The 17333-nt window shown below is 43.1% G+C and overlaps 4 protein-coding genes across 6 annotated transcripts; 3 read left to right on the top strand and 1 right to left on the bottom strand.

The window, feature by feature from the left end:
* The first annotated feature begins 287 nt into the window (after positions 1-287).
* Positions 288-2549, top strand: eIF3d1 (eukaryotic translation initiation factor 3 subunit d1). The gene is made up of 4 exons (XM_065317850.1): positions 288-577; positions 641-1128; positions 1209-1347; positions 1593-2549. The coding sequence occupies exons 1-4, from the start codon at positions 373-375 to the stop codon at positions 2450-2452; spliced, it is 1692 nt and encodes a 563-aa protein (XP_065173922.1). The 5' UTR covers positions 288-372; the 3' UTR covers positions 2453-2549.
* A 167-nt stretch (positions 2550-2716) lies between these two features.
* LOC135804103 (uncharacterized) lies at positions 2717-5225 on the bottom strand. Its single transcript, XM_065317863.1, has 6 exons — positions 4848-5225; positions 4172-4246; positions 3932-4101; positions 3615-3835; positions 3263-3396; positions 2717-3207 (listed from the first exon to the last, which is right to left on the bottom strand). Exons 1-6 carry the CDS (start codon positions 5092-5094, stop codon positions 2897-2899), a joined length of 1158 nt encoding a protein of 385 aa, XP_065173935.1. The 5' UTR covers positions 5095-5225; the 3' UTR covers positions 2717-2896.
* A 4986-nt stretch (positions 5226-10211) lies between these two features.
* Positions 10212-10704, top strand: LOC135793696 (uncharacterized). The gene is made up of 3 exons (XM_065304763.1): positions 10212-10225; positions 10282-10551; positions 10659-10704. The coding sequence occupies exons 1-3, from the start codon at positions 10212-10214 to the stop codon at positions 10702-10704; spliced, it is 330 nt and encodes a 109-aa protein (XP_065160835.1).
* A 386-nt stretch (positions 10705-11090) lies between these two features.
* On the top strand, positions 11091-17329 carry LOC135790134 (zinc finger protein with KRAB and SCAN domains 7-like). 3 transcript variants are annotated; one of them, XM_065300308.1, is made up of 5 exons: positions 12164-13429; positions 13530-13982; positions 14274-15233; positions 15361-15471; positions 15639-17329. In XM_065300308.1, the coding sequence occupies exons 1-5, from the start codon at positions 13418-13420 to the stop codon at positions 15672-15674; spliced, it is 1572 nt and encodes a 523-aa protein (XP_065156380.1). In that variant the 5' UTR covers positions 12164-13417; the 3' UTR covers positions 15675-17329. The 3 variants fall into 3 exon arrangements, with proteins under 3 accessions (XP_065156465.1, XP_065156380.1, XP_065156300.1); XM_065300393.1 differs by lacking the exon at positions 12164-13429 and adding an exon at positions 11091-11239 and having other exon boundaries at positions 15361-17329; XM_065300228.1 differs by having other exon boundaries at positions 15361-17329.
* The last annotated feature ends 4 nt before the right edge of the window (positions 17330-17333 follow it).

Below are 17333 nucleotides of genomic sequence, written 5' to 3'. Positions count from 1 at the left end.
ACGCGTGCCGGTCACTGACCTGTGTTGCTGACGGTGGTACACGATAGGCAACCCAACATACACCGTAAAGAAATAATGATCAAATAGGTAAATTATTTGTTTGACAGATAATTGTTTTCAGTTTTTACTACCTTCTACAAGCATCACGTCTTGTGCGAACTATATTTTCTAAATTTTATCGTTTTTTACACATAAAACGAAATCAGCGAGTCACAGTTTTTGAATCCAGTGCATTGACGCAACATTACGCTACGGAGTGGATTTCTGCGCAAAGATGGAGGGTAATTTCCGCTTGTTACTTGCTGCGTGTTCTCCGGCAGAGCAAGACGCGTTGCTTGTGTTTTCATATTTTCAGACGATTCTGTTCTGAATATGACGCTCGCCGAAAACGGCACGACCGCTGTGAAGCCTCCGAGCTTCACCGCACCGATCATCCAAGACAATCCGATGGGATGGGGCCCATGCGAGATGCCCGACCAGTTTCGTGACATGCCGTACCAGCCATTCAGCAAGGGCGATCGCCTAGGCAAAATCAGCGACTGGACCGGCGCCGCCTTCCAGGATAAGAAGTATGCTAGTAAGTATTTACTTCTACTACTCTTTCAACACATATATTAACTGATTACTTGTGCATAACCAGGTAAATATGCATCGCAATTCGGCTCCGGCAGCCACTATGCATATTACCATGATGAAGATGAAAGTACCTTCCATCTGGTGGACACGACCCGCGTGCAGAAGCCGCCGTACCAACGCGGACGTTTCCGCCAGAACCAGAAGAACATGCGTGGCCGTGGCGGTCGTGGTGGTAGCAACTCCAGCCACGTCATGCAACAGCTGGGCAAGGGCGTGAAGAATCGCGACAAAGATCGCAAAGGGATGAATAAGAAGTGGGGCCAGGGTCGACCGCAGATTAAGATCCGCGATGCCTCCGTGACGGTGAAACCCGATTGGGTTACCATCGAGGAAATGGACTTTCCGCGGCTCGGCAAGTTGTCGCTGCCTAACATCAAGGATGGCGAGGATATTGTCAATTGTGGTGAACTTGAGTATTATGACAAGACGTACGATCGCGTCAACGTCAAGAATGAGAAATCATTGCAGAGTGTAAACAGGATTTTCCATACAGTAAGTTTAGATCTGCTTGTGTGCTTAATGCAAAGATATGTAAGCAAAGATTTCATTAATTGTTTGTATTTTAAACTTAGGTTACTACTACTGATGATCCTATCATCCGTAAACTGTCGAAAAGTGAAGGCAATGTTTACGCAACGGACGCTATTCTGGCAACAATTATGTGTTGCACGCGTTCCAACTACTCTTGGGATATTGTCATTGAAAAGATTGGTATGTTGTCGTTTTTATTAACATTTTTAACCTTTTTGGGACTCCATTGAACTGATTTTGTTTGTAATATAAGAAAATAAGTCATATAAAAGTCAATAAGTGAATGTTTTTTAGTCAAATCGTCAAAATATTGTCAATGCATGCATAAAAACTACTTTCACATCTCTATTTGAGTCCCATTTATTCATTTTAATGTTAAAATACTTGTTTTTTTTTATGATTTTAACTGGAATTTGTGTAACCAGGTGATAAACTGTTCTTGGATAAACGTGACAACACCGAGTTTGATCTTCTGACCGTGAACGAGACATCCGTGGAGCCCCCGCAAGACGACGGCAACTCTCTGAACTCCCCACGCAACTTGGCCCTGGAAGCCACTTTTATCAACCATAACTTCTCTCAACAGGTACTCCGCAGTGGCGAGAAGGAGCCGCGCTACAAGTTCGACCAACCGAACCCCTTCAAGACCGAAGACGAAGAAGGTGAAGTCGCCAGCGTGGCGTATCGCTACCGCAAGTGGGATCTTGGCAACGGCATCGTCCTCGTAGCTCGCTGTGAGCACGACGCCGTCGTGCAATCCCCCAACGGTGAGCTGCAGTATCTCACCATCAAGGCGCTCAACGAATGGGACTCGAAGCTGGCGAACGGCGTCGAGTGGCGTCAGAAGCTCGACTCGCAGCGTGGTGCTGTGCTTGCAAACGAACTGCGCAACAACGCGTGCAAGTTGGCCAAGTGGACCATTCAGGCACTGCTTGCCGGCAGCGACCAGATCAAGTTCGGATATGTATCGCGATCGCACGTGCGCGACAACAGCAAGCATGTCATTTTAGGCACGCAGCAGTACAAGCCGCATGAATTCGCGACGCAGATCACGCTGAATATGGACAATGCCTGGGGTATCCTGCGTTGTATTGTTGATATTGTCATGAAGCAAAAGGACGGGAAATACTTGATCATGAAGGATCCCAACAAGCCGATGATTCGCTTGTACGACATTCCGGATAATACTTTCGAGTCGGACGGAGAGACGGAATCCGAGGACGAGGTGGGCGATGCGTCCGCCTTCCAGACGCTTTATCCCTATAACAATACGGTTAAGCGCTAAACGCCACACTGTCGCTACATTGATTCGTTTTTTTATTGTAGGTCTATTATATCTACTACTCGAGTGAAGAAGATTAATCAATAAATCGAGAAATGGATCCGGCTGCGTATTAGGCATCCTGTTCTCCTACCTGTTGTTCCCTGTTGGTGCAAACACACCGGAAGTTTGCGTGTTTTACATATACTTGTCGATATATTTATCAATATATATTTTATTCTAGTGATTCACTCAACACGCGCGAAATATTTACAAAAACAAGCAATATTTTTGTTTTGTTTTATATTTAAAGTTATAATACAATAGCATCTCAAAGCACATCGTCCGCAACATCATTATTCTCAAAGGAATCAACAAAATATATAATAAATTCGCGTTAATTGTAAATAGTACATAACATTAAAAAATAACTTGTAATACTTTAGAAACCGACGTGATTGTAGACAATCACTGCTGGTCGATGATCTGGACGAGCTTGCTGCGCGCGTGGAACTCAAGAATAGTCAGCTCTAGTTTACGAATGACCATTTCAACGTCTTCGTCGGTGATCTCCCAGTACATGACGAAACGGCAGCAGCCCGCGTCACGACTTGCTGCTTTGATGCTCACGCGATACGTGTCTGTTTCCTTGACGTCCGCGAGACGCTGGAGGAACTCTTGCGCGTTGACGCGTCTTTCATCGACGTGCACCATCAGAATATTGGTCTGTACTGACTTGAGGTCGACTCGCACCAAGTCCGAATTCATATTATTAATAGCTGTGAACATAAGTTATGGTTTTCATTGAAAATTTTAGGTTTTTTATATGTTTACCTTTGGCAATGCGCATAGTTTTATCGTGGTCAAGCTGAAGACGTTCCAAATTCTGAATTGCAACAATCCCAGCAGCTGCCAGGAAGCCACACTGACGCATTCCACCCCCAAGTGCTTTGCGATAACGCCGCGCGCTGAAACATGCAATAATTTGTTAATAATTATAATTAATGTGTTGATATGCATTGACCCGTGCTTATCACACGGTCAAAATGTCAAATCGCTGATGATAAAAGATGCCGATCTGTTGTATTGTTATCAGTCACATTACTCAATTGGCAACTAACCGAAATTCACATCTAATCTAATCTAATGTGCTACTTTTTATTATTAATTATTAATATATACTCACAGCGTGCAGAATTGTTGACTGCCAGCGAGGACTGACCCCACGGGGGCGGCAAGACCCTTGCTCAAACAAAAGCACACAGAATCAACATCACGGCAGATACGTGCCGGTGGCGTCTTGCTGGCGACGGCGGCGTTCATCAATCGTGCGCCGTCCATGTGCACAGGCAGGTTGTGACGCTTGGCGATCGTCGCCAGTTCGTCGATCCATTCCAAGGGCAGTACCTACAATCACCAGAGACACGGTTGATTAGAGGATGTGCTCTATTACCGCGGTCCGCCACCGTCAAAAGCCAATGAATCAATGTTGATTGTTATTACCCGCCCGCCGCACATGTTGTGCGTGTTTTCGATGATGATGAGCGACGTAATCGGCTCATGGATGTCGCCGATCGACCGAATACGCTCCTGCATCTCTTTTAGATCGAAGGTGCCATCATCCAGGTTTGTCAGGCAGTTTTGTGAGACTCCTGCGATGAATGACGGGCCTCCTATAGCGACAAACACCATGTTTGTTGTGAATAGTTTTGTGATTTGTTTATTGTCAATATTTATGCGTACCTTGCTCAAATCGGAATGTGTGGCCGCGATTTCCGCAAATTATTTCACTGCCACGCTTCTGGCAGTGCACCATAACTGGAAAAATTAAGTTTTTAGAAAACCAGTCAATATTTGTTGACATAACATGATTCTTAACGAAAAACTCATATTTTTCTGTTTATTTTAGATGAAAATACTAATCATAAATTGATTTGGTGCCAAAATACGAGCGTCGACATCAGGTGATAGATCGCAGCATCATTTGCAGTGTAATATGCACACATTTTGGTAACTCTTCAAGGATGTTCGGGTCGCGCCAGCTGCAAACACGCGCAAACTTGAAACTTGCGTCCATGTATTATGAAATTGGTGAAAAACGAATCTTTTGTTGTGACATTTGAGCACATCGCGTGTTTCGGTTATTTTTGCTGATCCTCTACACTTTGACGTAGTTTTGATGCGTTTCGCGTGCGATTTATTGCGAAACTTTGCCAAAATTTTAATTATATACGTATATCACACGCGTGTTACTTAATTTCGCGCGTTAATTCGCTGCCAAAACGCTTTTAAAACTCATTAACGCATCGCATCTGGTTCATTGAACTGCGCGTTGATCTAGATTCAAAGGATTCAAAGAAGCGCAATATCTCTCCTTAACCGAGGCTGTCTGGGTCCATATAAAGAAAAGACTACTCACTGGCAAGCAGGTTGGCCATGGTACCCGATGGTACGAAGACGGCGTCCTCTTTGCCAACCAGCTCGGCGGAGCGGCGCTCCAACTCGTTGACGCTGGGATCTTCACCGTAGACGGAGTCGCCCACCTGTGCGGTGTACATGGAATCGCGCATTGCTTGTGTTGGCTTGGAGATGGTGTCACTTCGCAGGTCCACGAAGTGCACATCGTCGAAACCGTTGGTGTAACCGGTGATGAACTCGTACGGCATGTTTTTGAACGGTTTGGCTTGAAATTTGAAAAGTTTTTCTTGTGATTTTCGCGTAGTTTTCTAATCGCAGACTTGCAAACTATTGTAGTTTTTTAAAACTTCGCGTTTGCGAACTAGATTAGCGGCGAGACGCATCGCGATGGGCTTTTATACGCGACGTCGTCGGTCTATCCCCCTGTCCGCCAACCAATCGCAGTCGCGCGCGGCGCGTGGTGTGTTTTTTGGCTTGGTAATGATAATGCCGCATCGCGCGTAATTACACGCGTCGCGGCTCGCGTTTCACCGCGCCGCGCTTTGATTCGATTCAATTTCGCACCCGACAAACAAACAATCAACCAGAAGTCGCATGGTAATCAGAGTTCTTCTACATGCGTAACACACGCATTAAATAATCATGTCAAGTTTAGTAGTTACAAATTTAGGACTGATATTTCTACGTCTTAGTTTTTATTAAGATATCGCGAAGGGAAAGAAGCGCAATTTTACTGGAGAGTGGAAAAAAGGCAAAAATTGAAGTTGCTTTCATTCAGCAGACGATTTTTAACTTACTAGAAGCTATTTTGTTGCTTTTAAATTCACTAATCATTAATATAGTTAATTATCTCCTTTTTATAACTTAAATAATTAATTTTAGTTCATTTGTTATACTTTAGTGGCATTTTTAAAGAGTTGAAACACCGCATATTGAAATTGATTAATTTGATTATTTTTTGCTTAAGAAATGCAAAAAAAATGCAATTTTCCGGGAAAAACTAACATTAACTATCGTAGATTTTATTGAAACTTCTACTCCTGGGTCAAATTTACTAGAAAATTTAATTACTTACCTTGCATTATTGAAGAATGTTAATAAAATGCAACACAATTAAAAAAAATATCTGAAGCAGATTGAATTACGATATTACTTGCAACTCACGTATAGAATACTGTGACTGACGACAAGCGCATACAAAATTCTTTTCAAACTTTTTCTGATAAGAGTAGGACAAATATTTGAGTGTAAATATTGACTGAGATCTTAACAGATTTTGCTACATAAGCTGAGTGAATTAGATTGCTTAAATCGCTGATTTGAGAAATTGCAATTTACTCACAGCATCTTTTGCTGATAACTCCGAAACTACTGATCAGAATTGATTCAAATTTTTTTAGGTTTATTTATTATCATAATACACAAGTTGAATAAGAAGAAATTTTAATTTTTTAACATTTTTGGGGAAAGTAAATTAAATTTTAATATAATTTAGGGTTTTTGAAGGATTTTTGGGAAAACTTAATCTTTTTTTAGGAAATATTTAAGTTACACTTGTAAATCAGTCGGAAATTTTTATTAAACCAATTTTTACATTCATTTTACTTGGGTTATTGTTAAAATCAAAGACTCATTTACTTAAATTTTCCAAAATATTTACAATTTGCTAAATATTACATTAATCGTAGTTTGATTATCGAATTTAATTGCAAAATATTGATGTCGGTTAAAAATATACATTTTTAAGAAAATTAAATCAAATTTTGTTATAATTTTGAGTTTTTAAAGTTTTTTTGGGACAAATAAATACATTTTTCAGTAAATGTACGAAAAAACAAATAATTTGCAACGAATTTTTGTTAAAATCAAGATCTACATTCGGAAAAATTCACTGAAAATGTAAAAAATACAGATTCTGATAAAAATTGCAGCAATTTCAGCCGAAAAAAGTTTTCATTCGGTTTTTTCTATTAATTTTATGAACAAAAACATATTTTTTTGTAAAAATTTAAAAATTTTAAAACATTTTCGACTCTTTTGATGTTTTGTTTACTGTATCAATTGTTTTTGTTTATGTCTTGCACACAATTGCCACCGTTTGAAGCCCCCAAACAAAATCGAAAGCGTTTACGCGCGATTTACTACACGAGTGCATAATTCCAGCGCTGATTAAATGAACAAAATCAGCCACATCCACCTTGCGTCATCTCGGCGTTTGCGCCACTGAAGTGACGTCGAACGTATCAATTACCGGGCTCCAGCGCGATGAGGCAATATCACGCTACAATTCGCCGATTACTAGCGGGCGTTTATCGCCCCCTGTCAAAACAATCATAACAATATCATCTATCATGCGGTGGCGGCTCGCTTTACCGCCTTAACATTGACCTCGCCGCTCAGGTTGTGTGATGAAGTGCAATGCATCCACACACACGAAGTACTTTTGACCCACACTTGTCATTGTTGTTTTTAATCAATTTTCGGATTAGATAGAACATGACGTGATGTTATATTTCGGTCATTTGTTAGCCGCAAGTAGCAACAACAACAAACTGATGAAATACAGTTATGAAACTGATCGATGCGCTTCAACGACTTGAAAATACGAAAAATTTCGAGATTTGTGAATATATTCCGTGGTGTATGTAATGCACAATGTTATGTTTATGTTTGATATAATTTATCACCTCCCCGGCAACAACGGCGAGCAAATATGACGACGCAATGCTAATATTCTAATGTTTTCTTGCGTGCAGTTTTTCGGCGCCCAAGGAAAACTGCGTTTTCCCGCAGTCTGCGTCTACGTCTACGACGCACCTCTTACTTTGGTTGGTAATTTAATTTCACATTTGAGTGCAGCGTGTGGCATGTCAGGCGCGCAAATATTTAATAAACCCTGAAGCACTGCGCTTGCAACCCGAGTTGCTTATTATTTGATCGCAAAAGTACAAACAGTCGACTTTATTGTAGGAAACAGAAAAAAACATGCATTTACTGTGTGCTTAGTTATTTAAAGCGCGTGCCGATGCATTGCTTGGATTAGTAATTTGTAAATTTGTAATCATACTGCTTTGGCTGTTATTATTTATGCTTGGCGAGCGTGCGTCAGGTAATTTTCTTCGTTTTCTTTGCGTTCGGGGCCATAATTAGTATTTATTATTCAGTCTGGACTAGTTTCACTGAAAATATCATCGTGGAATGAATGAAATAAATAATTAATTAGTGGAAATTTGAATTTTTTATGTGAAAACTTCTTTGGAATCGAATTCTTTAGAAATAATATAATATAATGAAATTGTAAATTAATTTGATTTAGGGTAAAACTTATTCGTTATTAAGACGCTGTGACTCATCAAATTTACGGCATAAGAGCAGGAAAGCTGAGTATACCCTTTCCCCTTCTTTTGCTTCTTGTTGCGACTAATCACATAGCAGCGACTTACCCCCACCACTTTTTGCGGGTCACCCGCAGGTATAAAAGGGCAGCGCGCAGTGACTACGGTGCTTTATTTTGTGTTTTTTTTCGTTTACAACCCAACTACGGTGCTCAGTCGTGCCAGAGTCCTCCAGCAGTCCAGTCGCAGGTCTCTTGGGTCTCCTCTCTTCTCTTAGGCTTATTCGTAATTCGGTCCTGGTGGTTTAAATAGATCAAGCGGTCAAATTTGAATTTTTTAGTATGCTGTGTGTATAAATACTAAAAAAATCTATTTATACAGATTTTCCATCTTGATGGTTCTTAAATATATGATTAATGTGTTTTACATTAAGTATATTTTGTAAATATTGACTTTTTGGTATGGATATTGAGAGAGTTGACTGTAGTATATTGATGAATTTTGATATTAAAAACGCGTCACACTTGCATAGAAAAACTGTTTTTTGCAGTTGCAGTCGAAAAACTTTCGCATTTTTGCAAAAACATACAAACAAACATAAAATTCAATAATTTACGTAATTTACGTATTATTGTTGCACAGATTGATGATTAATTTGTTTTATGTTTATTGCATTTTGTTTATAAATTTATTTCGTGTTTATATTGATTGATATTGCTGGAATTGACGTAAGTTGATGAATCTGCAATGTCAAAGTTGATATTTGTTTACTAAAAGAACACAATACATAGACAAATGTGATTGTCATCTTTGTTTTTAAACAACTGTGCTTATAACACAATTTTTTGTCGAAATTTTCTTCTTTTCCTTCTCCATCACGCAGAAATTCTTCTTGAATCATCTGCAACAAGATTTATTTCATGAAATTTGTAACATCATTGCATGCGGTTTTCTTCAAGTCGTTAAAACCACTCGGGAAACTTTTCAAGAACTCAAAAAGTACATATTTAGCCTAATTACTCATCTTGCCACACATGTTACTCATATATCACTCCGATTTTTGTTAATATTTACTCTTCGAAATGTAATTATTATGATTTAATATTTATGTGCACGTTTTCAAGTGCACCGAATGGAATAATTTGCGGGCAATCGCAACTTATGTTTAGAATTAAGTTGTTTGATACGTATGTTGTAGTTTTCTGCAGTTTTAGCAAAATAATAACAACACGTGTTGGTATTGAATGACAAAAACAAATCGATCAGCCAAAGTTAGCAATATTTCGGATAGGAATTGTTTTATGCACGATGTGTGATTGGTCAAGTCTTAATCGCCAATGTTATTGCTATTGGTGAAGTTCCAGTGTTTATTTCTTTTCCCTTTCCTTTTTAATATTTTGTATCCACACGTAACTCTTATATTTTTATGGGCAGTCAAACATCGTATTTTGTAATGGAAACATAACTAAAATACAAGTTTTAGGGTTATTTTTTAGACATTATTGAAAAGATAACTTACGTTATTGAAAATAATTCCTTCTTGTGCTTTATATTAGCTAATAACAATGATAATACGTATATTTTTACAATTGTATTGCGTTTTTAAAAATGTCTGTGCCATATTTTTAGTCGAATGTCGTGTACGTCGCGCCATCTACAAGCAATACTTTCAACAATTGCTTTTGTATGCAGCAAGCAGCTGTCACCAAATCAAATTTCTGTATTGCTACGACTTACAGCAAATCCTCCGCACGATTCTCTACTTCTTTACAAAGTTGTACGTGCACGACAGGCACATCGGGTGCTTTGTCCATGCAAGAGGTTTATTTAGGGCCGAGTCATCTAGAAAATCATCACATCGTGTTATCAAATACACCCTGTCGAAACGAATCTCTGGTTTTAATCAGCTGTAAGCTGAAGATCTGTCTCGACAAGTTTACCAACCTCGTGTGCGATTGTAAACAATTGTAAACACATTCTACATTTAAAGAAAATGTTCTAAGAGGACAAAATCATCACAAATATTAACAATGACACCAAACAGGTACTGTATCATAAATTTATTCATTCTGTAAATGAAATTACAATGAATTTTCATAGAAAACGCGGCCGTCACAGCCTAGAAGATGAGACTGAATTCATGCCATTGTCAAAACGAATCAACAACCTTCACATCAACTCAAATCTGCTCTTGGAGCATCAAAAAACCGCACCGGAGTCCTGGGGATTAGGTGTGAATTGTCCGGACTCACCACCACTGTCTGTTCATAGTGTTGAGTGGAATCAGCTGAGCGCAGCTCCCTACAATCCTGAACTGAATGAGAGTCAGAATCCATATTATTATAATAATAACAAGTTGCTCTATGAGATGTATGTTGCAAGGCAGGAGCGCAGCAACCAATAACAGTTGCCTGGACTCTAGTGAATATTTATCGAGTTTATTTTGCAAGTGAATTTTATAATCATTGATTTTACAGTTGGGTTTTAAGTAATAATGAACAATCACAAGAGGAACTTATTTAACTTTTGAACTTGGTGTGTAAAATGATGTACCTGATGATCTACCAAGATTATTTGATGTATGTATGCATATTTAGAAATATTTTCGCTAACTGAGTGCTAATTGACTTGGTATGACACCACAACTATATGCATGACAAATAAAAGTGTGATTTTAAAATGAGTCAGTGCCTGTTTATAAAACAAAAGATAGGCAAGAATTGTTTGCGATAAACAGTTGTGGGAAGCGTGATTGAGCGCGTGTTATCGCGTATTGGTAAAGTTATCTCGTGGAAAATGACAGAAGTCGGTTTCGTGATGGAAAACCGAGTCGAGTTTCGAATTTCGCGCGCTCGCTGGATAACCAACTGCGATGCGCGGCACGAAAGTCCCTAGCGCGCGGACCTTGGGCAACGAATACCATCCAGGCATTCGCTGGCGTTGTGCGCGTCCCAAGCAATTGTGCGTCCGCCAGCGACATTATCGTTCACAACAGTGAGGCGTGTGCAGCAGTGTCGTGACCCACACGGAGCAGCGTCCGCCGCCGCCGCCGCAGCAGGTGAGTGTGGCAAAGAAACGCGCGCGTGCCGCAGGTGATAAGGGCCGCGGCGCGGCGCGTCCGATCCAGACGGTTTTCTCGTATCTTTTCGCGGCTCGCGGGTGTTTTGGGGTAGGGAGCTTCGTCGCTCTGGTGCCGACGAAATTGTGGAAGGGGTGTTCGTCGCGCGTACGCTGGTAGGATATATTCATCCCCACAATCTTCCTAAAAACCACCACCACGACCACCGCTTCCCTTCCACCACGTACCGGGCACGACGTCACCGTCGGTGGCGGTGCGCGTCGCGCCCACGGCCGTCCACTAGGTAGAGAGCGATGCGCGCTCTCGTTTCGCCCCAAGGTCGGGCGTGCGGGACGTGAGCGCGAGCAACTCCTCGCGAAACGCCCGCGGCCGCCGCCTGCACAATGGCGCCGCGGTCTGTTTTAACCGCACGGCTTTATTTAATCGCCGTCGCCAACTCATGCATGCATCCGCGCTACCGCTACCGATCTAGTGCATTCGTCCGTTGTTCCATCTTCGCTGATTGCTTGCCACATCATCAGCTACATCATGGCACGCCGCCTGCTGGCACAACGCGAACAACGATTCCGACAAAAAAAAAAACGCATTATTACTTGCGCATACATTGCATACAACGCCGTACGTTATTACGCATTATATTCCCATCCCATCCGTCGCTCCGTCGGCATCAATGGAGAACGAACGCGCCGAGCGAACATTACCTGTGTGCGTTGAAAGCGATTAATCAGGGCCGCATTTCAACTCGGCAATTATTCCACCATATCGACACGACATATATTTACGCGCGATATGAAATTCTAATTTCATGGGAAATAGCTTATCAATTGTGCGGTTCAACAATGGAATACCACTGTGTACTTCCAACCAGTATACAAACGGCGATAAAACGTTGATAACCGCTGCGGGGGCCGTGATCAGCTTACAAATTTTCAAATTGCGCGCATTATAATTCCCAGAAGGATCTAGTAGAACCATCTCTGATACGTCGCGCGGTTAAATGCGTCGGTATCCCCGCTTGAATGGTCGTGACAGAGGGACAGCTGCGTTTCGGTGCGCGCCGCGTGTTTCCAAGCCTCTCGTTATTGCGCTGCTGGTGACTGCTTGGTGGGTACGGGCACGATGAACCGCCGTGCGCCGGGTACGCAAGAGTTTATTCACCCTTCCTCCACGCTCGCGCGCTCTTGCAACTCTTGCACGCGTCGAGCAGCGACTAGAAACACGCTAGAAGAGATGCGGACGGAGTACCCATGGTATATAAACATTTCGAGCGACAATTGTGATTGAGGCCGGTAGGGTTTTTTCGAGTCGTTTGATTTGTCGGTTTATTGCCCCCGTGGTATTGTTTCTCTTTCTGTTTTGTTTCGGGCACACAGCGACCGACAAAATGGTGTGCGCTGGCCGCGGCAGTCGATCATAACGGTAATTGGGTAATGCCGTCCGTGAACAAAGAACCTGTTTGTGGTTCTCTTCCCTGCATAACAATCTAACTGTATACGGTTGCGCACCATGAGCTGCAAATTCAAAATTCAACAAGTGCGCCGCTGAAACGACGCCGAAAACTTTCGTTTTCCGATCTTTGTATGCACGTACATCTGCTTGGTTCAATTCCCGGCGAGTGCATGCATGTGCGGTGAACGTACGCGGCCTGTATCCTCGAGGTTGCTAACGCGCTAGATGTAAAAATGATTCGTTCGAGCGAGGTGAAAGTAGGTTAAAGTAGGTAAATGGGTCCTTCTACTCGCGTGGATTTCTCTTCAAATCGCGCTGCCAGCGCCTGCGTCCACCGGTACAGTTAGATTTCTCTTCGCGCGGCGCTTTGTGCACCTCTCGCTTCCGCTGGCGGTATGCGTTCTTCGGTGGAAGCGAGCAGGTAGATGGCCGCAACGGTCGGCTGGTTTGGAGGTCACGTGGTGTGCGGCGTACCATCAGGGGCCCCACTTTCCAATCGCTACCTACCTTCTTGCGCCACACTACCTCGCTCAATACCACTCCGTGGCATGTACGCTCGCGACGCGCGTTCTTCCACTCTTCACGCGCTTTTCATCCCCTCTGCGTGATTTTCGGGGGTATCCCCAAGGACGCGAGTGTCAAAAAAGGTGGCCGTGTGCCGTTCGCGCCCTCGGCGCCGCCATCAGCTGTGATTCGTTAGTGATTTTAATGCATAACCAGGTACTACATACGTACTGCATTCTGGATTATTTATTGCATTTAATTTACGCCATGTGTTCTCCTTGCGGCTGAAATGTTAATTTATTGTGCGTGATTGCAGATAAGCGAAACCGATATGAATTTCACGCCGTTTGGGGTGGGTGTGCCGATCTCGGCGGTGCCGGTGGCGACGCAATTCTCCGGCAAGCTGACGCAGAACGTCACCACCGCCAATGGACAAGTGGTTGGTGTGCTACAAGGCGGCGAGAATGGCGTCCACTATATTCGACCGCTGGATGCGGCGTCGTTCGCGCCGGCTCAGCAACAGCAGCAGCCGACGCAAACCGTCATCACGCTACCCATTACAATGCCGGGCGCCAAGCCCGGCGATCCACAGCAGACCGTGCAGATCCAGGTGGTTAATCCGGTGCCGCCGATAACGACGATGACGGCGCCGGTCACCAGCTCATCATCGCCCAAGTACCAAATATCGCAGATACCTATTCAAACCTTCGGCCAGGGCGCCACTGTTTTAACGGTTGCCTACAACTCGAATCAGGAGGGTATACAAATTGTAAGTGCTTCGAATTTTCACTTTTAACACTTTTATTTACTATGAAACTAACTGATCATAATTATGCCTGAAGTTAATCAAATCTACTACGAGTAAATAGTAGCTCTTTCTGGTAATTTTTCATGCATGTATCAAGTAAAGAAGTTTCAAGATGGGCTGTGATTTTGCTGAGAATTCATTAATGCCTGTAGCACTGAGAGACTACTAGTATTCTGTCATCTAGTTAGTGAAGTTTGAGGTGTGTTGCGCGCTTGCCAGTGACAGGATAGGAGATTAATTGTGTGGTTTTAGGTTGACGGACAAAACATTCCCGACGGCATGACCGTGATCGCTGCATTGCAACCCGCCGACATCCAAATGCTGCAGCAGCAAGGCATTGCCTCCACGGAGGATTCAAAGAAAGATATTCAAATGACGCCGGTTAGTATTATTAAGACGGAGGAGAAAGAAGAGCCGGATACCATCGAGGGCACCACTGTGACGACAATACCCGCCAACTACATCCAAACCACCACCAGCGTGCAGGAGTACCTGCAGCGCATCCAGGCGCAAGGCCTCACGCAGTTCCTCAAGTTCAACGACATCAAACGCGAGCAGATCACCGAAGACGGCGTCATTGAAACCGTCCAGGTTGTAGACCAGGATGGTATCCACACAGAGGAGTATGTTATGCAGGAGACTGAGGAACAACTGCCGGAACCGGAGGAAGTTGTCGAGGAGGATGATAAGAAGAAAAAGAAGAAGTACAAGAAGAAGCCGCCCAAGCCGAAGAAGCCCAAACCCGGCCAGGTGCATATCGCTACGGCGCTGGACGGCACAACACTCTTCTGTTGTCCAGAGTGTCATATGGCCTATCCGGAGAAGGAGCTGTTGGAGCAGCATCTTGTCGGGCACAAGATCGAGCGGCGGTTTATCTGCGACATATGCGGCGCGGGGCTCAAGCGCAAGGAGCACCTGGAGCGTCATAAACTCGGGCATAATCCCGAACGGCCCTATGTGTGCAGCGTGTGCACGAAAGGCTTCAAACGGAAAGAGCATCTGAATCTACACTATGTCATTCACTCCGGGCAAAAGACGGAGGTGTGTCAGGAATGCGGGAAGGGTTTCTACCGTAAGGATCACTTGCGGAAACATGCGCGGTCGCATGTCACGCGGCGCGCGAAGGAGCAGCAAGCACAGGCGCAGGCGGCGGAAGCGCTTGCGAAGCAACAAGCTCTGGAGAACTCCCAACATGTCACCATACAGGTAAAAGTTTAGTATCGGCCAAGTCACAGGAAGCTGATGGTGAGCTTCCCCCCCACTACTTACTAGAGTTTTTTTTAAGTGTCTCCCTCTGTCGGCGATACTACACATCTTTGCTTGCTGTGGCTTGTTGCAGGTGCCGTCATCACAGACGCCGATACACATACCGGTGCAGATCCAAGTGCCGCAGCAGCAGCAACAGCAGCAACAACTACAGGTGGCGAACGCCGACGGTGAGATGAGCCAAGTAAGTACAGTCGTGTTGCCGACGTCGCCGGACACCATCACCATATTGCCCGACTAGAACCAACCCACCAACCGCCCACCACGCACGCAACACACACCATGCACCACACGTACCTTGCATTCTCAAGTCTCTGTCAGCAATCGCAAACTTGTGTTGACCTGTTGTAGTTGAGCGCAGCGGAGGGGCCGGCGCGCGCCAGCTAGCCGCCCGCCCGGCGGGCACGGCGCGTCGCAACGTCACGATGACACTTTTGTAAATAGCGCATAGATAATATTATATTTATACAAACGACGAGTGCGGCGAGAGGACGTCGATGGCGATGAGCGCGAACATGTAAAGAGAGTGTATATACCGCGCTGCGATCGTTTTGATTTTAACAAACAAAACAGAAAAACAGAAAAACTTAAGTTTATTATTCACACGCGCCCCGCATAGCAATTGTTTTCGGGGGCGGCGATTTTCGAATGATGAGGAGAGTGGGAGTTGCATTACTTCACGATTGCAAGCTGATTCTAAATGCGAACCTTTGAGTTTAATTTACAAGAAGTAGAAATCGATAAGGTGCTATTTCCAATCTAAACGTATAAATATCTAAGATTAAATATAAATCGATGCGCTTGATGCGGCGGCCAGAGGGCGCTGTTGATGATGCACTGCTGCATCAGACGCGTAGAAAATATATTCGTATATTTAACTAGACGATAGGAAGTAACATTTAAATTAAGCAATTAACGATTAACGCCGAGGAGGAGGAGATGTTGCGCATCATGAGCAGCAAGCAGCTTGCGGACTTTTCTTCCGGTTTTCCTTCACATTTCGTTTGAAATTCTTAACCGGCTTGAATGAAATTCAACATATTTGTCTCTTTACAACTTGTTATATTATACATTTGTTATGCACTGTTTATAGTAATATATCCTAATCGTGTGAGGACGAAACCTTTCTGTTTGTAAACTCCGCTGGGCAGCAATCGACGCCTGTGACAATTCGATTGCTATCGAGTGGAGTGTGAAAATGTTTTCGATATGCATATATGCGTGGTTTCATATACGTAATTCAAGCCGATTGTAAGCGAAGTGAAAAACGATAAGCAATCCGACAGCAGGAGACGCAGAAGAACTCTGCGTGCGCTGATTTTACCGACAAAGAATTGATTAGATTAGCGTCTGAGTCGTTGGATTGCGAGCAGCGACGAAATCATTGTATTGTTAATTATTAGATATGTGAAGTAAACGCAACGCGCGGAGCACAAGCGTAGGAATCGAGAAAATATTTACTTTATTTTTATTTTATACACATGCAGACATTACAACGCGATTACTCTGAATCAATTACGGTCGAGAATGTTTTGATTTATTTTAACACAAAAGATTTTTTACTAGAGTGATGAGGAGGAGGGGATTATTGTTCTTATAATCTGAGGTGACTGAGGAGTACTGCCACTGAAATGTGCTGGCTGGTTTAATAACAACGGTGCGCCCGATAAGGATGATGATGATGATGATGAAGAATGATCGAAAAATATAAACAAACACACTATTTGGACCAAATCTAGTACTAAACGGTATGCGATGGTACGCGATATATGAAGCTTTGTTGTTTATGAAATGATACGCGAGTCCAGAAGAGCGAGCAGCGACGTGTTGCATTTGATCATGGAATTTATCCGGCCCCGCTGGCAGCGGGTGCGCGAATCACGAGGACACTTCTGGAGTTTCTTTCTGTTTAAGAATTAATTCAATAATTAATTAAAGAATAATATATGTATGTAGTAGGACAAGCAAAGTACTTTTTTATACAATGTTGAACAGGTTATTTTTCATTATTAAAAAGATTAAAAAATAAAACAAAAACGTAATGGG

The sequence above is a fragment of the Atheta coriaria genome, unplaced genomic scaffold, assembly GCF_025399875.1.
Source record: "Atheta coriaria isolate IRGN ID8LTWV9N9 unplaced genomic scaffold, Caltech_Dcor_3.1 hic_scaffold_1_pilon, whole genome shotgun sequence".
In the NCBI taxonomy this organism is placed as follows: domain Eukaryota; kingdom Metazoa; phylum Arthropoda; class Insecta; order Coleoptera; family Staphylinidae; genus Dalotia; species Dalotia coriaria.
This window is presented reverse-complemented; position numbering and strand designations above follow the sequence as displayed.